Raw genomic sequence first — 25,097 nt, 5'->3', positions numbered from 1 at the left:
TTCAAAAGAGAAGGGTGCCCATCTTCTGACACAAATTAGGAGATGGGCATCCTTCTCTCAGGGTCGCCCAAATTGGCATAATCGAAAGCTGATTTTGGGCATCCTCAACTGCTTCCCGTCGCGGGGACGACCGAAGTTCCCGGGGGCATGTCGGCATCGTAGCAAAGGCAGGGGTGGGGCGTGATTAAGAGATTGGCGTCCTCGGCCGATAATGGAAAAAAGAAGGGCGTCCCTGATGAGCACTTGGCCGACTTTACTTGGTCCATTTTTATTTTTGCAACCAAGCCTCAAAAAGGTGCCTGAACTGACCAGATGACCACCGGAGGGAATTGGGGATGACCTCCCCTTACTCCCTCAGTGGTCACCAACTCCATCCCAACCAAAAAAAGCGTTAAAAGTTTTTTTTGCCAGCCTCTATGCCAGCCTGAAATGTCATACCCAGCTCCATGACAGCAATATGCAGGTCCCTGGAGCAGTTTTAGTGGGTGCACTGCACTTCAGGCAGGCGGACCCAGGCCCATCCCCTCCTACCTGTGGTAAATGTGAGCCCTCCAAAACCCTCTGTACCCACATGTAGGTGCCCCCCTTCACCCATAAGGGCTATGGTAATGGTGTAGAGGTGTGGGGAGTGGGGAGTGGAGGGGGGCTCATCACACACGGTAAGAGAGCTATGCACCTGGGAGCAATTTCTGAAGTCCACTGCAGTGCCCCCTAGGGTGCCCGGTTGGTGTCATGGCATGTCAGGGGGACCAGTGCACTACGAATTCTGGCTCCTCCCATGACCAAAGGGCTTGGATTTGGTTGTTTTTGAGATGGGCATCCTCGGTTTCCATTATGGCCGAAAACCAGGGACGACCATCTCTAAGGTCGACCATTTCAACATTTAGGTCGACCATCTCTAAGGTCAACCTAAATGTTGAGATTTGGGCGTCCCCGACCCTATTATCGAAACAAAAGATGGACACCCATATTGTTTCGATAATACGGGTTTCCCCGCCCCTTTGCGGGGCCGTTCTGCAAGGACGCCCTCATGAAAACTTGGGCGCCCCATTCAATTATGCCCCTCCACAGGTAAACCAGCTCAGAAAAAAACAGATATATAATGCCGAAGCCCAGACATGACCGGACATTGAATATCCAGGAATAATGCCAGCAGCAGGCAGCAAAATGCTCACCACTGCTGGCTGAATATTGGGGGGGGAGAATATTTTCCGATAGGTTAGCCCAGTGGTTCCCAAGGCCTGGGGTGTCTCCAGGACCAGGTTTGGAAACCACTGGGTTAGCCTAATTCTGGTAGAAAGTATTGTTTTTCTATTTTGCAACCTGTCTCATGTAACACTGACAAGTGTGTTAACTATGTCGCTATACTAGTGCTTTTGTAATCTACTCCAAGGATTGAGATGAGAAAATAAAAGTCCTGACATTGCTCTTTGCAGGTGATAGTACAGTGAGAAAACAATCTCGCCACCGTGTTATCCTTCAGTTCCCTTCCTATGGTGGTCGTGACTGTCCTGACACTTTATATGAAGAAAAAGAATGCGAGTCTCCTAAAATCTGCAATAGTTACAGGTAAAATCATTCAAGAAAACAAGGTTTCATTTTCTTCTTTATTTTTAGGGGGAGGGAGGGATTTCTTGCAAATGCTCTTGAAACTTGACAGATCGACAGCACTGGAAACAAAATTACCTGTCTATTCACTGAGCTAGCGCAACACAGATATAGTAGTGTGAACTTCTCCCACCCCTTCAATTATGCAATTTTTCTTAATCATGAATAGAGGGGACCATCTGAACAGGAAGGATGATATTTAGAGGCCAAATATTAAAAACAATTTAATTGACCAGGAGAGGCTCCTGGCCATTTACATGGCTTGCCCAAGGCTATCTGGGGATATTCATTGGCACTTAACTGGTGCTGTTTAATGTCCTTGCTAACCACCATCCCCTAACCGGCTAGGTTACGGACAGGCTAGGGGTGGGGCATGGGCAGAGGGCGAACTAAGAAGGTTAGCAGTGATTTTGAGCCCAATAACCGGCTAAGTAACCAAATAAAATTAGGAGCGCAAAAAGGCTGTCCTAACTGTATGTGGTGAAGTTAACCGGGCGCCAGTCTGAATATTGGCTGGTGCCCAGTTAACTTCCAGGTGTCCTATGAGACCAGGATATTCAGTGCCAGCAGCCGCGTATATCCCTGCATTGAATATCCAAGGTCATTTCAGCCTGTGGCTGTGAGTGACTTAGATGTTGCTTACTGCTATGGGATGAATATCAGGTGGCTGGTCTTCATGCCTGTGTGATTCCTGGTCTCTTTTCAAAGATTGCCAGCAGTGGTGCTAATTAGTACTAAATTATGGTGTTATTTCTTGTCATGATCTGAACACCCATCCACTGTGAACTGGATTGAGACCCACAATTTATTTCACGTAGGCCTCCAATTTCAAATGATATTGACTGTCAGCACTACCAACTTGACCCAGATTTGGACTGTTGACTTAGACATGAAAGACATTATAACCATGTGATTCACTTGTGATCTTCCTGTGTTTTCCTTCTGCAAAGCTTATTGAATATTAATTCAAAATAAGCCACAGGCAGATGAAAAGTTAGAAAGGCATAAACTGAGGCTAGACAAGGCCAGCAATGGGTAAGGCTGTCTTGAGAGCTGATGCTGACAGAAAGTCAGAGAATTTCAGCAGCAGTGCAGAGTATGGGGGCGGGGGAGTGAAAGAGATACCGGACCTTGGGGTGGAGGAAAAGCGAGAGAGATACCAGACTGCATATGTTGTGGGGTGGGAGGATGCTGGACATATATACACATGGACACTAGGGGAGGAACTATTCAGTGATGAAAGCACTTTCTGCCTCTTTGGAGACCAGGCTTGCACATATTTAAGATGATTTCCAGTTGAAGAATGCAATCCAGAGTGTTTGAATGTGTCCATCATGGCTTGAGTTGCATGACAGCAAGTAGTGCTGTGATATCTACAAATCATCAACAGCATGGTAAATGCCAAGGAATACATCAAGATACTGCAGAAGTGCATGATTCTATCAGACGAGAAGCTTTTTCCAGGTGACTACATATTCCAGGACAACAGTGCCTCATGTCCACTTATGCTTTCCTGTATCTGGAACTTGGTGTTTGCCACATACAGACTGTCTTGCTTTGCAAAGTCTGGGAGCCGTTCACTCTTCAGTGTACCTTCCATTGCGTCTTCAAACTGCTCATAAAAAATGTTATAGTATCTGCTTATCACTTTCGTTGGTTGGTGCATATATAGTGTTCAAGTTGGTCTCTTTTATATTCCTTGGATAACCTCGGAATCTAGTTTGCATCACTCTTTTACTTATTGTATTGTATTTCATCAATTTCTATGTTGTTCACTTCCCTAGTGTCATTCTGAATTCATATTTATGCATGTGTCCACCTGATGAAATCTTTTCATCATCTATTTCTCCACTTCTTTTCCATCTCACTCACACAGAGCAACCATATTATACCTAATTGTCTCCAGTTTGTTCGTTAATAGATTGGAGATTCCAGCATGGTAGTGTGCTCTCACATTCCATTCTCCAATGGTGATTCCAAGAACACAGACAGAAAACATTATCAATCCCTGAATACATTTACGAGTCATTTTACTAAAATTTAGTGTGTACTAACAGACATTAGCATGGCCAACAGGTATAAAATAGGATGTACAGCATTTAGCTCATGCTAATGACTGTTAGCGTATGATAAGCTTTAGTAAAAGGGCCCTTAGTAAGCCCACAACAAAGAAGGAGAAGCCAACCTAAATTTCAAAAAAGGAACAAAATGTTACAAATTACAATCTTTCAAAAAGAACCAAAAAAATACACAAAGGATAAAGACCACAGGTGGCATTACAATAGATCAAAATATTCTACTCTTTTACTATGCTACTTCTAGTAGTGTATATATTTAATAAAAAGTTAAATCATTGTTCTAGAAGTAATTCGGCACAACCCAGCTAGGGGAATGGGAGGAACAGAAAAAAACAACTCCTTCATTTGCAGCCATTACAGGAGCTTCCTCACACGGCGAGCACATAGAAATAGTAATGTGCCTTTGAAGGGCAAATGGGAATAAACTGCACGGAGTAGCAATTACAACCCTAACCACCTTATTAGGAAGACTACATAGGCCATTGTATGCCATCATTCACCATGTTGCAATGAAATATAGGAAAGGATAGACTTTTTGAAACACTGGATTCTGTTTATTTTGGGAATTATTTTTACATATGTTTACTATTTTCCAACTGCTCTCCAGATGAGCTGGATGGTCTCAGGCCCAGCCATTGCTTTCCCTCAGATTGCATCATCTGCATCAAAGTGTGTGCTATATATCTTTATGGCTGAAAGGTCTCTTTGCTATGCTATCCATGCAGCACAAGCGAAAAGGAAAGAAATCAGTCAAGCTTTGTACACAGCGTGGAAGGCATGGGTCTGGGGGGTGAGCACTTTGTTCTCAGCTAAGCTGCTCCTTAGGAGATCTTCAAGTTGAGTAGCTACTGTTAGAAGAGGAAGGGACTGTTGATCTATTTGGACAAAACCCATCTTATTCAGTGTCAAATCTTTACACCTCTAGTTAACAAGGAGGGTAGAATTAGATCTCCCAGATTGAGATGTTGTAGTACATTGACTATGAGCTAAATGAAAATTATTGTATTTATACCATTTTATTACATTTGTACCTTGCGCTTTCCCACTCATGGCAGGCTCAATGTGGCTTACATGGGGCAATGGAGGGTTAAGTGACTTGCCCAGAGTTACAAGGAGCTGCCTGTGCCTGAAGTGGAAATCGAACTCAGTTCCTTAGTTCCCCAGGACCAAAGTCCACCACCCTAACCACTAGGCCACTCCTCCATTGTTTATCATGGGTTAGGCAACAGTGCCTGTTCCTATTTCATTATAAATCATAATTGGTCTACCTTTTACTAATTCTATCTTGCTCTCTTATTACTGTAAGATTAGCCTATAAGTTAGAGCAGTGGGCTGCAAACCATGGAAGCCAGTGTTCTCAAATCCCACTCATGTTCTTTGAGACCTTGGGAAATCACTTATTCCTCCTTTGCCTCAGGTATAACATAGATTCTAAGATCTTTGGAGACAGGGGAATAACTACAGTAAATGAATGTACCTTGTCTTGAACTAATACTGAAAAAGAATGAGCTTAATTAAAAATCCACCCTAACATTGGTCAATATGTTTCATATTAACCAATGTCAATGATCCTGAGAGTTATTTTGGTGAATGGTGAGCTCTTATAGGAACATTCTTTCCAAACAAGAGGACCACAGACCTTAAAAGCCAGAGCTTTTGCTACAGGCTGGTAACCTTAACTGCTGATAAATAAAATGTATTTCTTATATTTTATTGCTGAGCCCTGAAGCATGACACGTTTCCTTGCCTAATTGAGACTTGCAACTAACATGCAATTCCAAAATTTCAAGAAGTCCTCTCTTTCAGTGCTAAATATAGGAATATAGATCAGTGCCAATAGGGATCTTTACACATTTTTTTCTTTGATGTGGACTTTACTACATCTAAACCTGTAAGCATTGTGAGATATTGGTCCTTTCCTTTCGCACAGGTGGAAGACACATAAATGGCGAAGATGCCAGCTGGTACCTTGGTATATCCGTCAGGACAGCCCTGGCGCACAGGAGACTTGTGGTCCAGGACTACAAGCCAGAGGTAAGTCTGATTCAGTTCTTTTTATTAACAAATTTTTCATAACCCTCTTTGATTGCCTTTCTAATAAGTCAAAGGTATTGTCTTATAGATGCAAGTATATTGCTTGAAATGGCCGTAATCTGTTCAATAAATTTAATTTGTGAATGTGGATCTCAGGTGTAAATAAGTTAAAAACCATTTTTCATCAAGTATTGAAGGAATCTCCAGGTTGGGACAGTTTCTCCGGTATTTTATAAAAGATTCTGCAGAATTCAGAATCTTTCGTTTAAAAAAAAGGATAAGAATGACAGCTAAATACGTGAGCGTTTGATGACACTTACATAGGAGCACTGAATTCACATAGACCAAAAAAAGCAGCATAACTCAGCAACTTCTACGTGTAAGTATCAGCATACTGTATATACAAATCAATAAGGGAAATAGAGTCAAAAGAAAAACCCAATGATAAACAAAATTCCTCCACCAAAATCTTGTATCTATTATATTTTTTTGTTACATTTGTACTCCGTGCTTTCCCACTCATGGCAGGCTCAATGTGGCTTACATGGGGCAATGGAGGGTTAAGTGACTTGCCCAGAGTCACAAGGAGCTGCCTGTGCCTGAAGTGGGAATCCATACAAAGATTTAGGTGGAGGGCTTTTGTTTATAGTATCACCATTTATACACATAAGTGACTCTATTCAGCACTTATATATGTGTAATTGCCACCCAGCCAATCAGGCTACAAAGTCCTAAATTTTAATTTTTTGAATGCTAAGTAAAGTACCAGAGGACTAAGCACTCAATTGCTTGTTTCAAGTCCAGTCTGAAACAGGCATTTTATAAAAACTTATGTATGCCTCAAAGGAGACGCAAAAGCCAATGGGGAAATATTTTGAACTACACATATGTTTCCATTGTAAAATAGGAGATACACATATAGGGGGGATTCTATATATGGTGCATAAAAAAATCCACGTGGAAACCATTTCCACCTAAGCATGTTCTATAAGCGGTGCCTAGATTTAGACATGGTACATAGAATACGCTTAGTTGGCATCCTAGCGCCTAAAACTACGCACATTCATTTATACCAATGAAAACATGGTGTAAATCTCAGCACGTAGATTTAGGCACAGTGGGTCATATTCTATATCTATGCATGCAAATTTTGGAACATCCATGAAATGCCCATTTCCTCGCACATGACCACACCCCTTTTTGCATGCACATAGTAAAATTTAGGCGCTCTGCATTACAGAATGCTTAGGGGCCCTTTTACAAAGGCACGTAAGAGCCGACGCGCATCCAGTGTGCACCAAATAGGCATTACCACCCAGCTAGTGTGTCCCTCAGGTGGTAATTCCGAATTTGACACATGCCAAAAACACACGGTAGAAAATATTTTCTATTTTCTAGCACGGAGTACCTACCCAGCAGTAAATGGCAGTTGGCATGTGCTGCATGCTTACCACCTGGGTAGCACGTGAAACCTTACCACTAAGTCAATGGGTGGTGATAAGGTCTCAGGCTGAAAATGGACACACGCTTGTTTTCATTTTGCCACACGTCCATTTTCCAGCCCATTTAAAAAATCCCTTTTTTTCCAGATGTGGTACAATAAGGGTCCGGTGTGTGCCAAAAACATGCACCTACACTGCAGCAGGCCAGTTCTTGGTGAGCCTTTGTAAAAGGGCCCCCGATTTGTGTACGTAAATTCTAATTATTGTCAATTAGTGCTCATTATTGCTTGTTAAATGCTGTTACTAACGGTGATTGGCTTATTAAGCCAATTAAGTTACTTGCGTTGTTATAGAATCCACTTGGATTTTGGCGCAGAATGCTAGGTGCAGTATATAGAATGCATTGGATAGGATAAATATTCATCCAGTGGGCAGTGAGTGCTTTGCTTACTGCTGCTGGCATTATTCTCAACTATTTTATGCCGGGCCATAACCGGGCTTCGACATTGATTATCCGGTAGCTGGTTAAGTCAATATTCAGAACTTAACCAACCATGGGTTCCTGCATAAAGATAGGACTGTGTTTTATGTGGTCCCATTTATGTTTTTACCTTGTGCAGATATATTTCCTATCAAGGTACCAATTATGGGAAAGGAAAGGAAAAGTATGCAAATAGTTTTAACATTCATTTAAAAAATCTAATGGCAAGACAGATGGAGGTGGTAGAGGTGGCTCCAGTGCACTTTTGGAGAATGGCCAGTGAATAGGCTAAGGTTCAATAGCTGAGGGGGGTCGGGGGGTCATGAACCCGGAACCTGAGGCTTTTTTGTTAAATGAGCAAGTAATTGAGCATTAATTAATGTTATAAGTTGTAGATTTATTTATTTTATTTTTTCAATAGCGATGGCAGTATCTCTGTGTTAGGCTGCACTCCTCCATAATGTGGTATATTGAGATTTGTATGATAATTGGTTAAGTACATAAGCATCACCATGCTGGGACAGACCAAGGGTCTATCGAGCCCAGCACTCTGTCACCGACAGCGGCCAAAAGAACAAGCAATTTGTCCCGCCCATCCTAGGAATACTGTATTCCCTCATTTTTGTATATCTTCTTATTTGTTTTATTACTGTTGTTTTTTTAAACACATATAATTAAAAATAAAGTAAAAAAAAAGAATTTCATATTTCATAAGATATTGTGGTCAAATAGGCATTCACCATTGGCCTCATGCCTCGCTTTACCTCTGTGGTGCATGGATATTAGAAACCGTTAATTCTGTTATCACTTGTTCTTTCCTGGGAATGGCTTTATATGATGGGATAAGAATCCTACATTCAAACTGGTTGCCTGATAAACCAGCTTATAATCGAAAGAGAAAAACGCTTATATTTCGACCCAAATCGGGAGATGGGCGTTTTTCTCGCAAAGGTGCCCAAATCGGTATAATCGAAAGCCAATTTTGGGCGTTTCCAACTGCACTCCGTCGCAGAAATGAATAAAGTTGACGGGAGCCTGTCGGAGGTGGGACTGGGGCATGGTTATCAGCCGAGGAGAGATGGGCGTCTGTAGCTGATAATCGAAAAAAAAGGCGTTTTAACCGCGATTTTGGGTCACTTTTTTTTTTACCCTTTTTTTTCACAAACAAGTCCCAAAAAAGTGCCCCAACTTCCCAGATGACCACTGGAGGGAATCGGGGATGACGTCCCCGGACTCCCCCAGTGGTCACTAACCCCCTCCCACCAAAAAAAACCCCATTTTAAAAACTTTTTTCCCAGCCTGTATGCCAGCCTCAAATGTCGTACCCACCTCCATGACAGCAGAATGTGTTCGATCCTCTCACAACTTTTCCCTGGGTCAGATGTGGCTCTCGGGAGAACTACAGGGTCACATCAGCATTGCATTGTGGTGGGTGTAGGGTATTGGGCTCCGTGATTTCATTAGCTTGTGTTACAGTCTCACGATGTTGGTAGTTGGTAGGCTCTTCTCCCATGGTGCTTTTCCCCCTGCCTACTGGGTCAGAGTGTGCCCTGTTTTGTTTCCTGTTGTAGTCCATGCGGTAGTGGCCATTTTTGTAAGCCAGTTTTAGTTCCCTTTCCTGTGTTAGCCACATTACAGAACTTAGTTCTTACCTTGAATGTGGCTGAAAGAGGGCATTGTACAGCATTCTGCCAGCTCTGACCTACTGCTAATCTCAGTACCAGCGAGACTCGTTGCCAGTGGGGCACAACCTCTGCAGTTAACTGTGAGTAAACGTGCTTATTCCAATAAAGGACATTTTCAGAGAGATTAGTCTTCAGGTGTCAACTGGTGTGCCAATGTTATACAGCAGCAACAAGTCCTAGACGCCTGCGTGTATGCAGGTCCCTGGAGCACTTTTAGTGGGTACCGCAGTGCACTTCAGCCAGGTGGCTCCAGGCCCATCCCCCCCACCTGTAACACTTGTGCTGGTAAATGGGAGGCCTCCAAAACCCACTGTACCCACATGTAGGTGCCCCCTTCACCCCTAAGAGCTATGGTAGTGTTGTACATTTGTGGGTAGTGGGTTTTGGGGGAGGGGGTTGGGAGCTAAGCACCCGTGGTAAGGGAGCTATGCATGTGGGAGCTTTTTCTGAAGTCCACCGCACTGACCTAGAGTGCCCAGTTGGTGTCCTGGCATATCAGGAGGGCCAGTGTACTACCAATCCTGGCCCCTCCCACGACCAAATGGCTCGGATTAGGACGTTTTTGAGCTGGGCGTTTTTAGTTTCCATTATTGCTAAAAAAAACAAACGCCCAGCTCCAAAACGTCCATTTTTTTTGAAAATACGGTTCGGTCCGCCCCTTCACGGACCCGTTCTCGGAGATAAACTCCCATGGAGATAGGCGTTCGCGTTCGATTATGCCCCTCAAAGGCTATCAAACATTCTCCATAGTTCCTTAAAAAACAGGTTTTTAAATAATGATTTTGTTAGGTTCAGTTTGATATATACAATGATCTAGTATGTTAAGGGTGCAAGACAATTTAAATCCTCCTACTAGAACATTAAGGGCCATTGCTATTGTTACAGAATAGATCAAGTGTATTCTGTAACAATGTGAGTAAATTCTGGGAATACTCCTGGAATGCCCCCCCCCAAAATGTCCCTGTCCATGCCCCCTTGAAATTACACAGTATAGAAGTTCCGTGCACATTTCTTATATATAATAGAATTATATTGGACAACAATTATTGATATACAACTTTATTGCTATCATTATTATTAGTAATATTCATACTCTTCTTGGATTTGGGGCTTTTTTAAAATGAAGTTGCCCCTGGCTATCATGCTTACAGTCTCTGGATCTTGAGAACAGCAAAGGTGCTAGCTTCACAGAAGCATGAGTCTCAGTCTATAGAGAGATTATGCAAGACAATAAAAGGGAAATACACTAATTGCATATTAGATGAATCTGGAAATGACAGCTGAGATTTACAGTGCAATCAGCACTGGCAGATGTGGTTGGAAAAATACACCAAAAGTAAAATTACCATTAATGGATTTTACAGACTACTGTAGTGGATAATTGCATGCAGAGAAATGAATTCAATTAATAAAGATCAATAAAATTCATAGTTAACTCATGTAATGAGGAAATCTAAATTAATTATGAGTCAGAATGTTAGAGCCAGAAAATCCCACATCTTATGAAAAATAAATTAGTAAATACATGTATAAAAATGATATGTATAGTTTGGAAATGTGTTATCTCAATGCACCAGTTCCTTCATGATCCGTTTCCTTCATAATAGTCATCTTAATAATCCTATGCTCGTATGATCTTTGATAAGACAGGACTAGAGTACAGCATTTCTTTTGTTTGTGTGTATTCTTTCTTAGTTTAATGCAAGGAAATACAATTTTCCTATGTAGTTTTCCTGCATTTGAAACATTTGTATTTGTAGTTTCCTGTCGTTGGCCATGGCATTATAGATAAGGTGGGAACATTTTAATGGAATCATTTCAAGTTTTAGTTGAAATTAAAAAAAATTCTGAGCAAGAGGTTGTTTTTTTCGTTTTTTTTTTTTTTTTTTGCTTCTTTTAGAAAGTAATTATTCTAATTATACTACCCATGTATTATAACTAGACATAGTGCCAATCACTGAAAAGATTATCCATATTCTTTATAGCAACTTATAATTGAGGTGGAGGGAAATTTTATAACAAGCTGTCTGAAAAAAAAACAATTGAAAATGGTCCCCATTTAATGTTTATTATATAAAGGTGCTGTCAAATAATAAGGACATCAAATAGTGGCCCTTTTACCAAACAGAAGTAAAAGGTGGTCCACAGCGGCCTCAGCGTACGGGATTGCCACATGCCAAGGCCATCTTTTACCGCTGGTAGTAAAAGTATTTTTTTCCACAGGAAGCAGTAAATGGCTGTGTAGTAATTAAACGATTGCATGCAGCCATTTACTGGTAGAGCCCTTACTGCCTCCTAATTAGGCAGTAACCCGGCGTGCTGCCCTATTACCACTGGGCATACCTCCTGGCACTAGAAAATGAAAGTGCATTTTCTAGCACTGGAAATGGTGCACAGGAAAGCTGGAACTACCACTGGACTCCTGGGCAAGCCCGACAGTAGGCCAAATCACCATGGTGCAACTCTTACCGCCCTTTCATAAAAGGGCCCCATAATCTGATATAACCACAAAGCAAATCCCCCCCCCCCAAAAAAAAAAAAATACCAGTGCTACTTTAATACTTTATAACATGAGAGAAAGTGGATCATCATACGTACATACATAGAGAAATTAAAATTAATCAAATTCCTCCTATCCAGTTATAACCATGTCTTTTCCACTGGTATAATCGTGTGTGGTTTTCTTTTTCTTTTAAAATAATACAGAAACGTATTTTTAAAAAATTTTACTAAGGCACACTACCGGATTTAGCAAGTGCTAAACACTAAGAAGCCCATATATAATAAGCATCTTAGAGACTTACTAAAAGGGTCCTTTTGTGTCTTTATAAAATAAGCATCCATTAGGTGCCCACACATACCTGCTCCAAGTCAGATGTAAATCTGTGCGTGTGTTTTATACATGGATGTACATATCCCAAGTCCACCCATTGGAATGCCTACACACAGAGGACAAAATTCTATAAATGGTGCCTAAAAAATTGGCGATGAAAAAAAATAGCACTTATCGCTATTCTATAAACGGCATTTGAAGCTAGGCATCATTGATAGAATAGCGCTTAGTGCTGGGAACCATGACTAACCAATGAGACCTTGATGTAAATCCGAGTGCCTAAATTAAGTGCAGATCTTCTTTATTCTGTAACAACGTGCATAAATTAAAGGAACACCCCTCTATCCGCCCATGACCCTCCCATGGCCATGCCCCCTTTTTGGAACCATGCCTAAATTTACATGATTAAATTTTAATTAAATCCATGTAACACCACTAATTCTTGTTTAAGATCTCCATTATCAAAGCTAATTGGCTTTTTATTCAATTAAATTGGGCATGGAAATTGGGCAAGTGTCCTAATTTGCACGGACAATTGACTTTTATAGAATTCTGGGGAAAATGTGTATTTTGAGCAAATGAACTTGTAACTAGTTAAATGGTCAGTATTGTCAATGGAGAAGGATGGATAGTGGGGTTCCCTAGGGGTCTGTGCTGGGACCATTGCTTTTTAACATCTTATAAATCTAGAGATGGGAGTAACTAGCGAGGAAATTACATTTTCTGACAATACAAAGTTATTCAAAATTGTTAAATCGCAAGAGGATTGTGAAAAATTACAAGAGGACCTTACAAGACTGGGAGACTGGGCATCCAAATAGTAGATGACGTATAATATGAGCAAATGCAAAGTGATGCATGTGGGAAAGAGGAATCCGAACTACAGCTAAGTGATGCAAGGTTCCACGTTAGGAGTCACCGACCAGGAAAGGGATCTAGGTATCATCGTTGATAATATGTTGAAACCTTCTTCTCAGTATATCACAGCGGTTAAGAAAGCAAATAGACTGTTAAGTATTGTTAGGAACGAAATGGAAAATAAAAGTAAGGACATTATAATGCCTTTATATTGCTCCATGGTGCAATCGCACCTCGATTGTGTGCAATTCTGGTCAATGCATCTCAAAAAAGATATAATGTAATTAGAAAAGGTACAGAGAACAGCGCCAAAAATGATGAAGGGGATGGGATGACTTCCATATGAGGAAAGGCTAAAGTGGCTAGGGCTGTTTAGCTTGGAGAAGAGACGACTGAAGAGAGATATGATAAAGATCTAAAAAATAATGAGTGAAATGGAATGGGTAAGCTTGAATTGCTTGTTTACTCTTTCCAAAAATATTAGGATTAGGAGGCATACAATGAAACTACAAAGTAGTACATTTAAAATAAATCAGAGAAAATATATCTTCACTCAACGTGTAATTAAACTCTGGAATTCATTGCTAAAGAATGTATTAAAAGCAGTTAGCTTATCAGGGTTTAAAAAAGGTTTGAATGGCTTCCTAAAACAGAAGTCCATCAGCCATTATTAAAATGGACTTGGGAATTAGGGTAAACACCATAAAATGTATTGTACTGTTTTGGGATCTTGCCAGGTACTTATGACCTGGATTGGCCACTGTTGGAAACAGGATGCTGGGCTTGATAGACTATCGGTGTGTCCCAGTATGGCAATACTTATGCACTTATGTAACCGCATATACAGCCATCTCTCTTTCCCTGCCCATTCTGATTTTCATTCTTTCCCAGCTTACTATTACTACTACTACTAATACTGTATATAGAGAGAGGTGTGATCAGCAGAAGAAAGGAAGTGTTGATGCCCCTGTACAAGTCGTTGGTAAGGCCCCACCTGGAGTATTGTGTTCAGTTTTGGAGGCCGTACCTTGCGAAGGATGTTAAAAAAATGGAAGCGGTGCAAAGAAAAGCTACGAGAATGGTATGGGATTTGCGTTCCAAGACATATGACCAAAGACTTGTTGACCTGAACATGTATACCCTGGAGGAAAGGAGGAACAGGGGTGATATGATACAGACGTTCAAATACTTGAAAGGCATTAATCCGCAAAAAAATCTTTTCCGGAGATGGGAAGGCGGTAGAACGAGAGGACATGAAATGAGATTGAAGGGGGGCAGACTCAAAACAGATGTCAGGAAGTATTTTTTCACGGAGAGGGTGGTGGATGCTTGGAATGCCCTCCCGCGGGAGGTGGTGGAGATGAAAACGGTAACGGAATTCAAACATGCATGGGATATGCATAAAGGAATCCTGTGCAGCAGGAATGGATCCTCAGAAGCTTAGCTGAAATTGGGTGGTGGAGCAGGTGGGGGGAAGAGGGGTTGGTGGTTGGGAGGCTAGGATAAGGGAGGGCAGACTTATACGGTCTGTACCAGAGCCGGTGATGGGAGACAGGACTGGTGGTTGGGAGGCGGGAAATACTGCTGGGCAGACTTATACGGTCTGTGCCCTGAAAGACAGGTACAAATTCAAAATATGAGTTTATCTTGGGCAGACTAGATGGACCATGCAGGTCTTTTTCTGCCGTCATCTACTATGTTACTATGTTACTACTACTTATCATTTCAACAGCACTACTAGATATACACAGTGCTGTACACTAAACATGTAAGGGACAGACAAACAGGACAAATAAGGGATAAGGGAATTACTTAAGGTGGGAATGATAAAACACATAGGTACTGAACAAGTGAATAGGAGTTAAAAGCAGCCTCAAAAAGATGGGCTTTTAGCTTAGATTTGAGGATGGCCAGAGATGGAGCTTGATGTACTGACTCAGGAAGTCTATTCCAAGCATATGGAGTTCGCAGTGGAGGAGAAGGATACAGATAAGAGAGATTTACCCGATGAACAGAGTTCCTGGGGAGGAGTGTAGGGAGAGATAAGAGTAGAGAGATACTGAGGAGCTACAGAATGAAGGCACTTGTAAGTCAATAAGAGGAGTTTGAACTGTATACAGAAATGGATCAGGAGCCAATGAAGTAACCTGAGGAGAGGGCTACTATGAGCGAATTGACACTGGTGGAATGTAAGTCATGCAGCAGAATTTTGAACAGATTGAAGAGGAGATAGATGGCTTTGTGGGAGGCCTGTTAGAAGCAAGTTTTAGTAGTCTAACCGTGAGGTGATGAGAGTGTGGATAAGGGTTTTGGTAGTGTGCTCAGAAAGGAAGGGATGAATCTTGGTGATATTATAGAGGAAGAAAGTCTGCAAGGGAATCAGTGGGACTTTTACACCATAAAGGAGCAAAAGGGGTGCTCAGGGAGGATAGTGCTATAGCGGAGAAACTGAATTAATTATTTGATTCTGTCTTTACAGAAGAAGATGTAAGAAATGTGCCTGTACCAGAAATAGTTTTCAAGGGTGATGATGCGGAGGAACTTAAAGAAATCTTAGTGAACTTGAAAAATGTACTGAGTCAAATTGACAAATTAATGAGTAGTAAATCATCTGGACTGGATGGCATACATTCAAGGGTACTCAAAGAACTCAAGCATAAAATTTCTGATCTCCTGTTAGTAATATGTAACCTGTCATTAAAATCATTCATAGTACTGAAGATTGGGGGGTGGCCAATGTGACGCCGATTTTTAAAAAGGATTCTAGGGATGATCCGGAAAATTATAGACCGGTAAGCCTGACATCAGTGTCGGGCAAAATAGTGGAAACTATTATAGAGAATAAAAGTACAGAACACATAGACAAACATGGTTTAATGGGACAGAGTCAGCATGGGTTCAGCCGAAGAAAATCTTGCCTCATCAGTTTGCTTCAGTTCTTTGAAGGCATGAATAAACATGTGGATAAAGGTGAGCTGGTTGATGTAGTGTATCTAGATTTTTAGAAAGCTTTAGATAAAGTTCCTCATGAGAAACTCCTTAGAAAATTAGACTCATGGGATAGGAGGCAATGTTCTGGTGTGGATTAGGAATTGGTTATTGGACAGAAAACAGAAGGTAGGGTTAAATGATCATTTCTCTCAATGGAGGAGGGTGAACAGTGGAGTGCCGCAGTGATCTGTACTGGGACTAGTGCTATTTCACATATTTATAAATGATATAGAAATTGAAATGACGAGTGAGGTGATCAAATTTGCAGATGATACGAAACTATTCAAGGTTGTTAAAACACGCATGGACTGTGAAATATTGCAGGAAGACCTTAGGAAATTGGAAGACTGAGTGACCAAATGGCAGATAAAATGTAATGTGGACAAATGCAAGGTGATACACATTGGAAAGAATAATCTGAATTATAGTTATCTGATGCTAGGGTCCAGCTTGGAGTCAGCACTCAAGAAAAAGATCTGGGTGTTGTTGTAGATAATACGCTGAAATCTTCTGCTCAGTGTACGGTGGCAGCTAAAAAAGCAAACAGGATGCTAGGAATTATTAGGAAAGGGATGGTGAACAAGACCAAAAATACTATAATGCCTTTGTATCGCTCCATGGTATGTCCGCATCTTCAGTATTGCGTTCAGTTCTGGTCGCCGAATCTCAAAAAAGATATAGCAGAATAAGAAAAGGTTCAAAGAAGAGCTACCAAAATGATAAAGAGGATGGAACTCCTCTCGTATGAGGAAAGGCTAAAGAGGTTAGGACTCTTCAGCTTGGAAAACAGATGGATGAGGAGAAATATGATTGAGGTCTACAAAATCCTGAGTGGTGTAGAACAAGTAGAAGTAAATCGATTTTTTACTTGTTCCAAAAGTACAAAGACTAGGGGACACTCGAGGAAGTTACATGGAAATACTTTTCAAACAAATAGGAGGAAATATTTTTTCACTCAACAAATAATTCTGCTCTGGAACTCTTTGCCAGAGGATGTGATAACAGCGGTTAGTGTATCTGGGTTTAAAAAAAGGCTTGGACAAATTCCTGGAGGAAAAGTCCATAGTCTACTATTAAGACGGACATGGGAAGCAACTGCTTACCTGGGATTTGTAGTATAGAGTATTTAAAGTGGCAAAATAGAGGGTAGGACAGCACACAAGTACAACAAATCAAAGAAAAAAGCACAACTAAGCCATCAAGACTGAGACAACAGGAGTCCTTTATTGTTGCAAGACCAGACAAGGGCCGTGTTTCGGCGCGAGAAGTGCCTGCCTCAGTGGTCCTAGTTACAGGCTTGTGCTGAAGTGCAGTCGGTTTTTAAATTTAGGAGTTTAATTTTAACTTAGGTACCTGTTCTCACAGTGTTCCCTTCTTTGTATATTTGACACTCAACTCGGACCCCTGAGGCTGGAGCTTCTTGCGGCAAAACACGGCCCATGTCGAGTCTTGCAACAATAAAGGACTCCTGTTGTCTCAGTCTTGAAGGTCTAGTTTTATTTATTCATTTATTTGTTTCATTTATATACCACATTTTCCCACCTAATTGCAGGCTAATTGTGCTTTTTTTCTTTGATTTGTAGTATAGAGTATTGCCACAATTTGTGTTTCTGCCAGGTACTTGTTACTTGGCTTGGCCACTCTATGGATAGATGGACTATTTGTCTGACCCAGTATGGCTACTCTTATGTGATGTTATGTTATGTTATGTTAAATCCAACTCTAAAACAGGTTCCCTCTTATTCAGTTTATACAAAATCACAGTTCATAATCACTTATATCGTTTATCAATTCTAATGGTGACCTCAGCAGTGCTCATTACTAATATGTGAGAATAGTAATGGATCCAGTACCCACCTCTTCATCGGCTCACCCGATTACCATACATCAAAAATACATTACACACTATTTTAACTCCTTCAAGTAATAAGTACTCATCTTTTGTGTGTGTCAGACTGGGGGTTAAAAACGTCCAACATGCATGTTTCGCCCGTAAATGGGCTGTCTCAAGGACTCTCCCCTACAAAAAAACAAAAAGAAATGTATCCAGGGTCACTACATAAGCGTCATACTTTCCTACTCTCATGCAGTGATCCATTAGATATTCAGAATACTTTTTCTTACCCTAAGCCGTCTTCAGCGTCAGCTTTGCTATAACCTTTATGGGACAACCCCTTGCAAAGATGGCAACAGTGTCTTTCTATCCATCTATATGTAGTTTGTTAAGTTAAATGACAGATTTTAGTAGTTTGTCGAATATGTACAGAGAAAGAGAGGAGTCAAAGATGACCCCAAGGTTACGAGCTGATTAGACAGGGAGGATGAGAGTGTTATCCATAGAGATAGAGAAAAGGCGAAGAAGATAAGTGGGCTTAGGGGGAAAGATAAGAAGCTCAGTCTTGGCCATATTTAACTTCAAATGGTGATGAGATATCCAGCCATCAATGTCAGACAGGTAGGACCCTAGTCATTGGACTTCCCATCCCCCATTGGATTCAAGATCTTCCCTCCCTCATCACCCAGTCCAACCAGGTTCTTGATCATTTTCCTCAACCTATGTCCTGGCAAACTATTCAGCAAAGCTATTTGAAAGAATTACATATTGTACCACACAATTTATGGAACTGATACTACTTGGGGATCTAAATCTACATTTAGAAGATTCCACTAATCCAGATGCAAATTTAATCAACTCACTCATCATTCTGAACTTTTTACAGTTTTTGGATTCCTTGAATCTAGTCCTGGACCCTCTGTTACCCACACACCAAAGAGGTCAAAAACTGGATTTTGTGGCCTATTCCAGACATTCTAGTTTTATAGCGTTAAACCATTTAAAATGGGAACCACTGATTTGGTCAGACAATTTCTTTTTCTTTATCTAAAGTTTTTTTAACATACAGGCACACTCTAGTAGAGAGCTTCAAACTAAATTTAATAGGAGAGGAGTGGACCCACTGAGTTTCTGGAAAGCAATTTCACTTAAATTATGTCAAGACCCTGAAAACCCTGCGTTAGAAATATGAGACAATGCAGTTCATAAAACTTTGGACAATTTGGCACCTTTGAAGGAGAAAAAAAAATTAAAAAATGAAAAAATATATGGTGTAGTGAGTCACTTTCAAACACTAAATGACTATCAGGCTCATTTTCAAAAGAGATAGACGTCCAAAAAGTGACATAAGTCAGCATTTGGACGTTTATCTCACAGAAACGTCCAAATCAGTATTGTCAAAACCTCTTTTTGGACATCTTTCTCTGAAGTCCATCAGAAGGATGTCCATATCTCAAGGGGACGTGCCAGGGGCATGTTTAAGGTGGGACTTGGCGTTCCTAAGACATGGACATCTTTCAGCAATAATGGAACGAAATAAAGACGTCAAGATTAAAACTTGGATGTTTTGAGCTAGACCTGTTTTTAATGCAAATAGCTGCAGTAGGAATTGAACCCACTTCCCCAGGATCAAAGTCTGCTACTCTAACCACTAGGCTTCTCCTCTACTCCACACAAAAGGTGCCCCAAATGACCAGATGACTACTGGAGGGACTTGGGGATCACCTCCCCTTACTCCCCCAGTGGTCACTATCCCCTCCCACCCCAAAAATGTGATTTAAAAAATTACTTGCCAGCCTCAGATGTTATACTCAGGTCAATTAGAATAGCATGCAGGTCCCTGGACTAGTCTAGTAGTGGTGCAGTGCACTGCAGACAGGTGGACCCAGGCATCTACCTCCCCCTACTTTGTTACACTTGTGGAGGAAACTGTGAGCCCTCCAAAACCCACCAGAAACCCACTGTACCCACGTATTGGTGCTCCCTTCACCTGTAAGGGTTATGGTAGTGGTGTACAGTTGAGGGTAGTGGCTTTTGGGTGGCTTTTGGGGGGGCTCATCAGACAAGGTAAGGGAGCAATGGTGAGATGTGTACCTGGGAACATTTTATAAAGTCCACTGCAGTGTCCCCAAGATTTCCCTACTGCTTTCCTGGGATGTCACTTTTCCACTATTCTACCTGATTCTAAGCTTTCTGGGTTTTTTTTTATAACATCTGAGCCTTGTGTCTATTATTTATCATTAGATTTGGGCTTTGAATTCAGATCTATAGATGAAAGGGAGGTCTCATTCATATATCTAAATACCAGATTGTACATTCCCTAATTACCTAATCACACATAAGAACATGAGTAGCTATACTGGGTTAGACCAATGGTCCATCTAGCCCAGCCAGGTCACAAGTACCAGGCAGAAACCCAAATCATGGCAACATTCCATGCTACCAATCCCAGAGCAAGCAGTTTCTTCCCCATGTCTGTCTCAATAACAGACTATGGACAATTCCTCCAGGAACTTGTCCAAACCTTTTTTTTTTTACCCAGATAAGCTAACCACTGTTACCACATCCTCTGGCAGAGAGTTCCAGAGCTTAACTATTCGTTGAGTGAAAAAATATTTCCTCCTATTTGTTTTTAAATGAATTTTCCGTGTAACTTCCTTAAGTGTCTCCTAGTCTTTGTATTTTTGGAACAAGTAAAAAATCGAATTACATCTACTCATTCTACACAACTCAGCATTTTGTAGATCTCAATCATAATCATCATATCTCCCCTCATCCATCTCTTTTCCAATCTGAAGAGCTATAACCTCTAGCCTTTCCTTATCCTAGAGGAGTTCCATCCCCTTTATCATTTTGGTCACTCTTTGAACCTTTTTCTAATTCCACTCAGTCCTCCTTTTCCTGCTAAATGAGATAGACATTACCAGGAAAGTGTTGAGCTGGTTTGAATTATATCCGAAAATTAGATCAACAAGCTGATGCCCATAATGTGAGGTTCCCCAGGGCTCACTGCTCTCACCTTCTCTCTTTAATATCTACCTGAGTTTACTAGGAAAACTACTTGTCAGACAGAAGGATCACTGTATTATTGTATGCAGATGATATTCTCCTTTTATGCCCGATATTGGAAAAATCTGAGGACACTTTAGATTCCATTAGGCACCACATTTCTGTCATCGATGGCTGGGCTACAAAATATTTCCTGAAGGTAAACAAACAAAAAACAAAAATACTCTGGTTTGGAGAGGTCAGTTCACTTCCATCAATGTCGATAACACTGAACTTAGGAAAAATCCTAAAAATAGAAGACCATTTGAGGGCATAATTCTAGATTCTAGTCTGAGATTTGATGAACAATCCTCTTAGCAAAAGATTTTTTTATGAACTCAGACAACTAAGAACAATCAGATCGCTATTTCAAAAGGAGAACATTAGGATTCTATTCCAGGCAGTTTTGCTACCACAATTAGACTATTGCAATTCATTATACCTTTCAGGCTTATTTTCAAAAGAGAAGAGTGCCCATCCTTCTCACAGAGTCGCCCAAATCGGCATAATCGAAAGCCGATTTGGGGCGTCCTCAACTGCTTTCTGTCGCAGGGATGACCAAAGTTCACGGGAGCATGTCAGAGGAGTAGCGAGGGCGGGACTGGGGCGTGCTTAACACATGGGCGTCCTTGACCGATAATGGAAAAAAGAAGGGACGACTTTACCTAGTCCTTTTTTTCTTATGACCAAGCAACAAAAATGTGCCCTAAATGATCAGATGACCACCGTAGGGAATCAGGGATGACCTCCCCTTACTCCCCCAGTGGTCACCAACCCCCTCCCACCTAAAAAAAATTAAAAATCATGTTTCCAGCCTCTATGCCAGCCTCAAATATCATAGCCAGCTCCATGACAGCAGTATGCAGGTCCCTGGAGCAGTTTTAGTGGGTGCAGTGCACTTCATGCAGGAGGACCCATGCCCACCCCCCCCCTACCTGTTATACTTGTGGTGGTAAATGTGAGCCCTTCAAAACCCACCACCAACCCACTGTACCCACATGTAGGTTCCCCCCTTCACCCATAAGGGCTATGGTAGTGGTGTACAGTTGTGGGGAGTGGGTTTTCGGGAGGGGTTGGCGGGGCTCAGCACACAAGGTAAAGGAGCTATGCACCTGGGAGCAATTTCTGAAGTCCACTGCAGTGCCCCCTAGGGTGTTCGGTTGGTGTCTTGGCATGTCAGGGGGACCATTGCACTACGAATGCTGGCTCCTCCCATGACCAAAGGGCTTGCATTTGGTCGTTTCTGAGATGGGTGTCCTCGGTTTCCATTATCGCTGAAAATCGGGGATGACCATCTCTAAGGACGACCATCTCTAAGGTCAACCTAAATTTCATGATTTGGGCGTCCCTGACCTTGTTATCAAAACGAAAGATGGACGCACATCTTGTTTCGATAATACGTGTTTCTCTGCCCCTTTGCCAAGATGTCCTGTGAGGACGTCCTCAGGAACATTTGGGCGCCCCTTTCAATTATGCCCCTCCACGTATCTCAAGCAAACTGCTCACCTGTCTACAGCTGATGCAAAATACTGCTATTCAGATTGTTTGCTTACTGGGTTGCTTTGACAGCGTGTCATCATCAATTCGTGATCTCCACTGGTTGCCAACTCATCAGCGTATAAATTTCAAAGTACTTTGCTTAATTGTCAAATCTATTTTCGGATCAAATTCAGAGGGATTGAGCGAACTGCTTGTTGTGTCATCCCCTAGCAGAACTGGATTTTCTGAGAACACTGAAATTAGGTTTTCCATCACTGAAGTGCATTTGCTTCAAAACCATTATTGAGAATTCCTTTTCTTTTGCAGGGATGAAACTATGGAATATGTTACAACCAGATCTAACACACAAATCCTCCTAATTATCCTTCAGGAAGGCCTTGAAGACATATCTGTTTGACAAATAGTTAGGTATTATGTCAACAGTTTCAGACTACCTGTGTAACTGATTTTCTCTTCCTACTATCAAACCTTGAGATGTCACTTTGCTCTATGTGAAGAGCTTCACTTTCCTCATTGTAAACCGCTATGAATCCTTTATGGAAAACTAGTAAAAAAGCCCCGTTTCTGATGCAAATGAAACGGGGACTAGCAAGGTTTTCTTCTGTGTGCATGTGGGAGTGTGTGTGTCCCTGCCCTCTCTCCCCTCCCCCTCCCCCCTCTGAGTCATTCACTGTTACAGAGAGAGAGCGATTTGATGTGTTTTCCTTCACTGTTTGTGTTACAGAGAGAGCGAGGGCGGGGCAGACACTCACGGGGAAACCGGATATCTCTGTCCCTGCCCTCTGCCCTCTCTCCCCTCCCCCCTCTGAGTCCTTCACTGTTACAGAGAGAGCGATTTGATTTAGTGCTTTGCTGTGTTTTCCTGTTACAGAGAGAGCGAGGGTGGGGCAGACACTCATGGGGAAACCAGATATCTCTCCCCCTTCACACTTCCGTCTTGAGGCTTCATAGAACATTGGTGGTGCCTTTTATATAGAGAGATGGGTGGTATATAAGACTCCAGTTGAATAGAATAGACTGCAGTGCTTGTAACCTCTTCCAATTATTGGATGATTCCAACAGCTTCAAGGTTTTTGAACAATACAGAGGGGAGCCTTACATCTCATGTTATGCATATTTTGCAATTAGATGGGTTTTTCAAAACTGTTCTGTAAATTCATAATCATGTAGTTTAATCTTTTCTGCCTTCGGTGCTTGTTTCTTAAGTATTTTCATGATTTTTCTTTTTGGTGTTTCAGGTATGTCCATCAATTTATGTATATCTTCTGCAACCATGGTGTTTGTAACTGCTTGGAATTGTATTTGGTACTATTGCTCTTTGGTGCAGGATCTTACTAGAAATGAGACAATGTCCACACAAATCTCTAGTAAATTATAAATGATATTTGTTGTATTACAAAGTAAATAACTTTGTCAGTATTGCACCCTTTGAGCAGCTACGTTTTGATAGCAAACTCTAGGAATGAAGAATTATATTATTGTGATTTCTTTGCAATTATAATTTGTCTTATTTTGTTTTGATTTTATATATGTATGGTATGTATGTATGTATGTATGGAAACCACCTAGGTTAAAGGTGGTATGCAATTTTTTTAAATAAATAACAGTTTTGTTCCAAGGGAACAATGATGTTGCTACCTGACCCTATGAATTAGAAGCCAATATTTCTTGCTACTTTGTTGACTGGTAAATTAATTATATGTACTTTTCTACTTACAGCAATCACTTGTCGCAGGCAAGATGGAGGACAGGCTGATGTTAATGAGTGCCTTAAATATGCAGGTCCACTGCCCCCTTTTACTCAGGTTTGCCAGATTCCATGCCAAGATGACTGTCAAGTCACACACTGGTCAAAGTTCTCTTCCTGCAATGGGGACTGTGGAGCAGTCAGAACAAGAAGACGTTCCCTCTTGGGTATGTATTAAAGGGATGTAGACACTAATGGATCAATATTCAAAAGAGTTTAACCAGGCAGGACCTGGCCATCCAACAATATTCAGTGGCACTTAAACTAAACAGGCAGTGCCACTGAATATTACCTGTGACTGCCCAAACAATGATTGGTTAGTGCTGGGGTAGTCTGGGGCAGAGCTTGGCAAGAGCCAGGACTTCACTAACTGGTTTAATGTGCAGGTAAGGCTGTTCTAACTTTATTTACCAAGCTAACTGGGCACCAGTCTGAATATTGTCCTGTGCCCGGTTAACTTCTGGGTGACTGAGCATACCCCAATATTTAATTACTACTACTACTACTACTATTTAGCATTTCTATAGCGCTACAAGGCATACGCAGCGCTGCACAAACATAGAAGAAAGACAGTCCCTGCTCAAAGAGCTTACAATCTAATAGACAAAAAATAAAAAATAAGCAAATCAAATCAATTAATGTGAACGGGAAGGAAGAGAGGAGGGTAGGTGGAGGCGAGTGGTTACAAGTGGTTACGAGTCAAAGGCAATGTTAAAGAGGTGGGCTTTCAGTCTAGATTTAAAGGTGGCCAAGGATGGGGCAAGATGTAGGGGCTCAGGAAGTTTATTCCAGGCGTAGGGTGCAGCGAGACAGAAGGCGCGAAGTCTGGAGTTGGCAGTAGTGGAGAAGGGAACAGATAAGAAGGATTTATCCATGGAGCGGAGTGCACGGGAAGGGGTGTAGGGAAGGACGAGTGCGGAGAGATACTGGGGAGCAGCAGAGTGAATACATTTATAGG

The 25,097-nt window shown here is 41.4% G+C and overlaps 1 protein-coding gene across 1 annotated transcript in view; it reads left to right on the top strand.

The window, feature by feature from the left end:
* The window catches only part of THSD7A (thrombospondin type 1 domain containing 7A), a 510,747-nt gene that overhangs the window by 328,499 nt on the left and 157,151 nt on the right, over positions 1–25,097 (top strand). Inside the window, 3 exon segments of the mRNA XM_030201155.1 lie at positions 1,437–1,569; positions 5,617–5,720; positions 24,112–24,306. Coding sequence (XP_030057015.1) covers positions 1,437–1,569; positions 5,617–5,720; positions 24,112–24,306 — 432 coding nt within the window.

The sequence above is a fragment of the Microcaecilia unicolor genome, chromosome 1 (assembly GCF_901765095.1).
Source record: "Microcaecilia unicolor chromosome 1, aMicUni1.1, whole genome shotgun sequence".
Taxonomy (NCBI): Eukaryota; Metazoa; Chordata; class Amphibia; order Gymnophiona; family Siphonopidae; genus Microcaecilia; species Microcaecilia unicolor.
The sequence above is the reverse complement of the archived record's forward strand: the minus strand, read 5'-3'. Positions and strand labels throughout refer to the sequence as shown.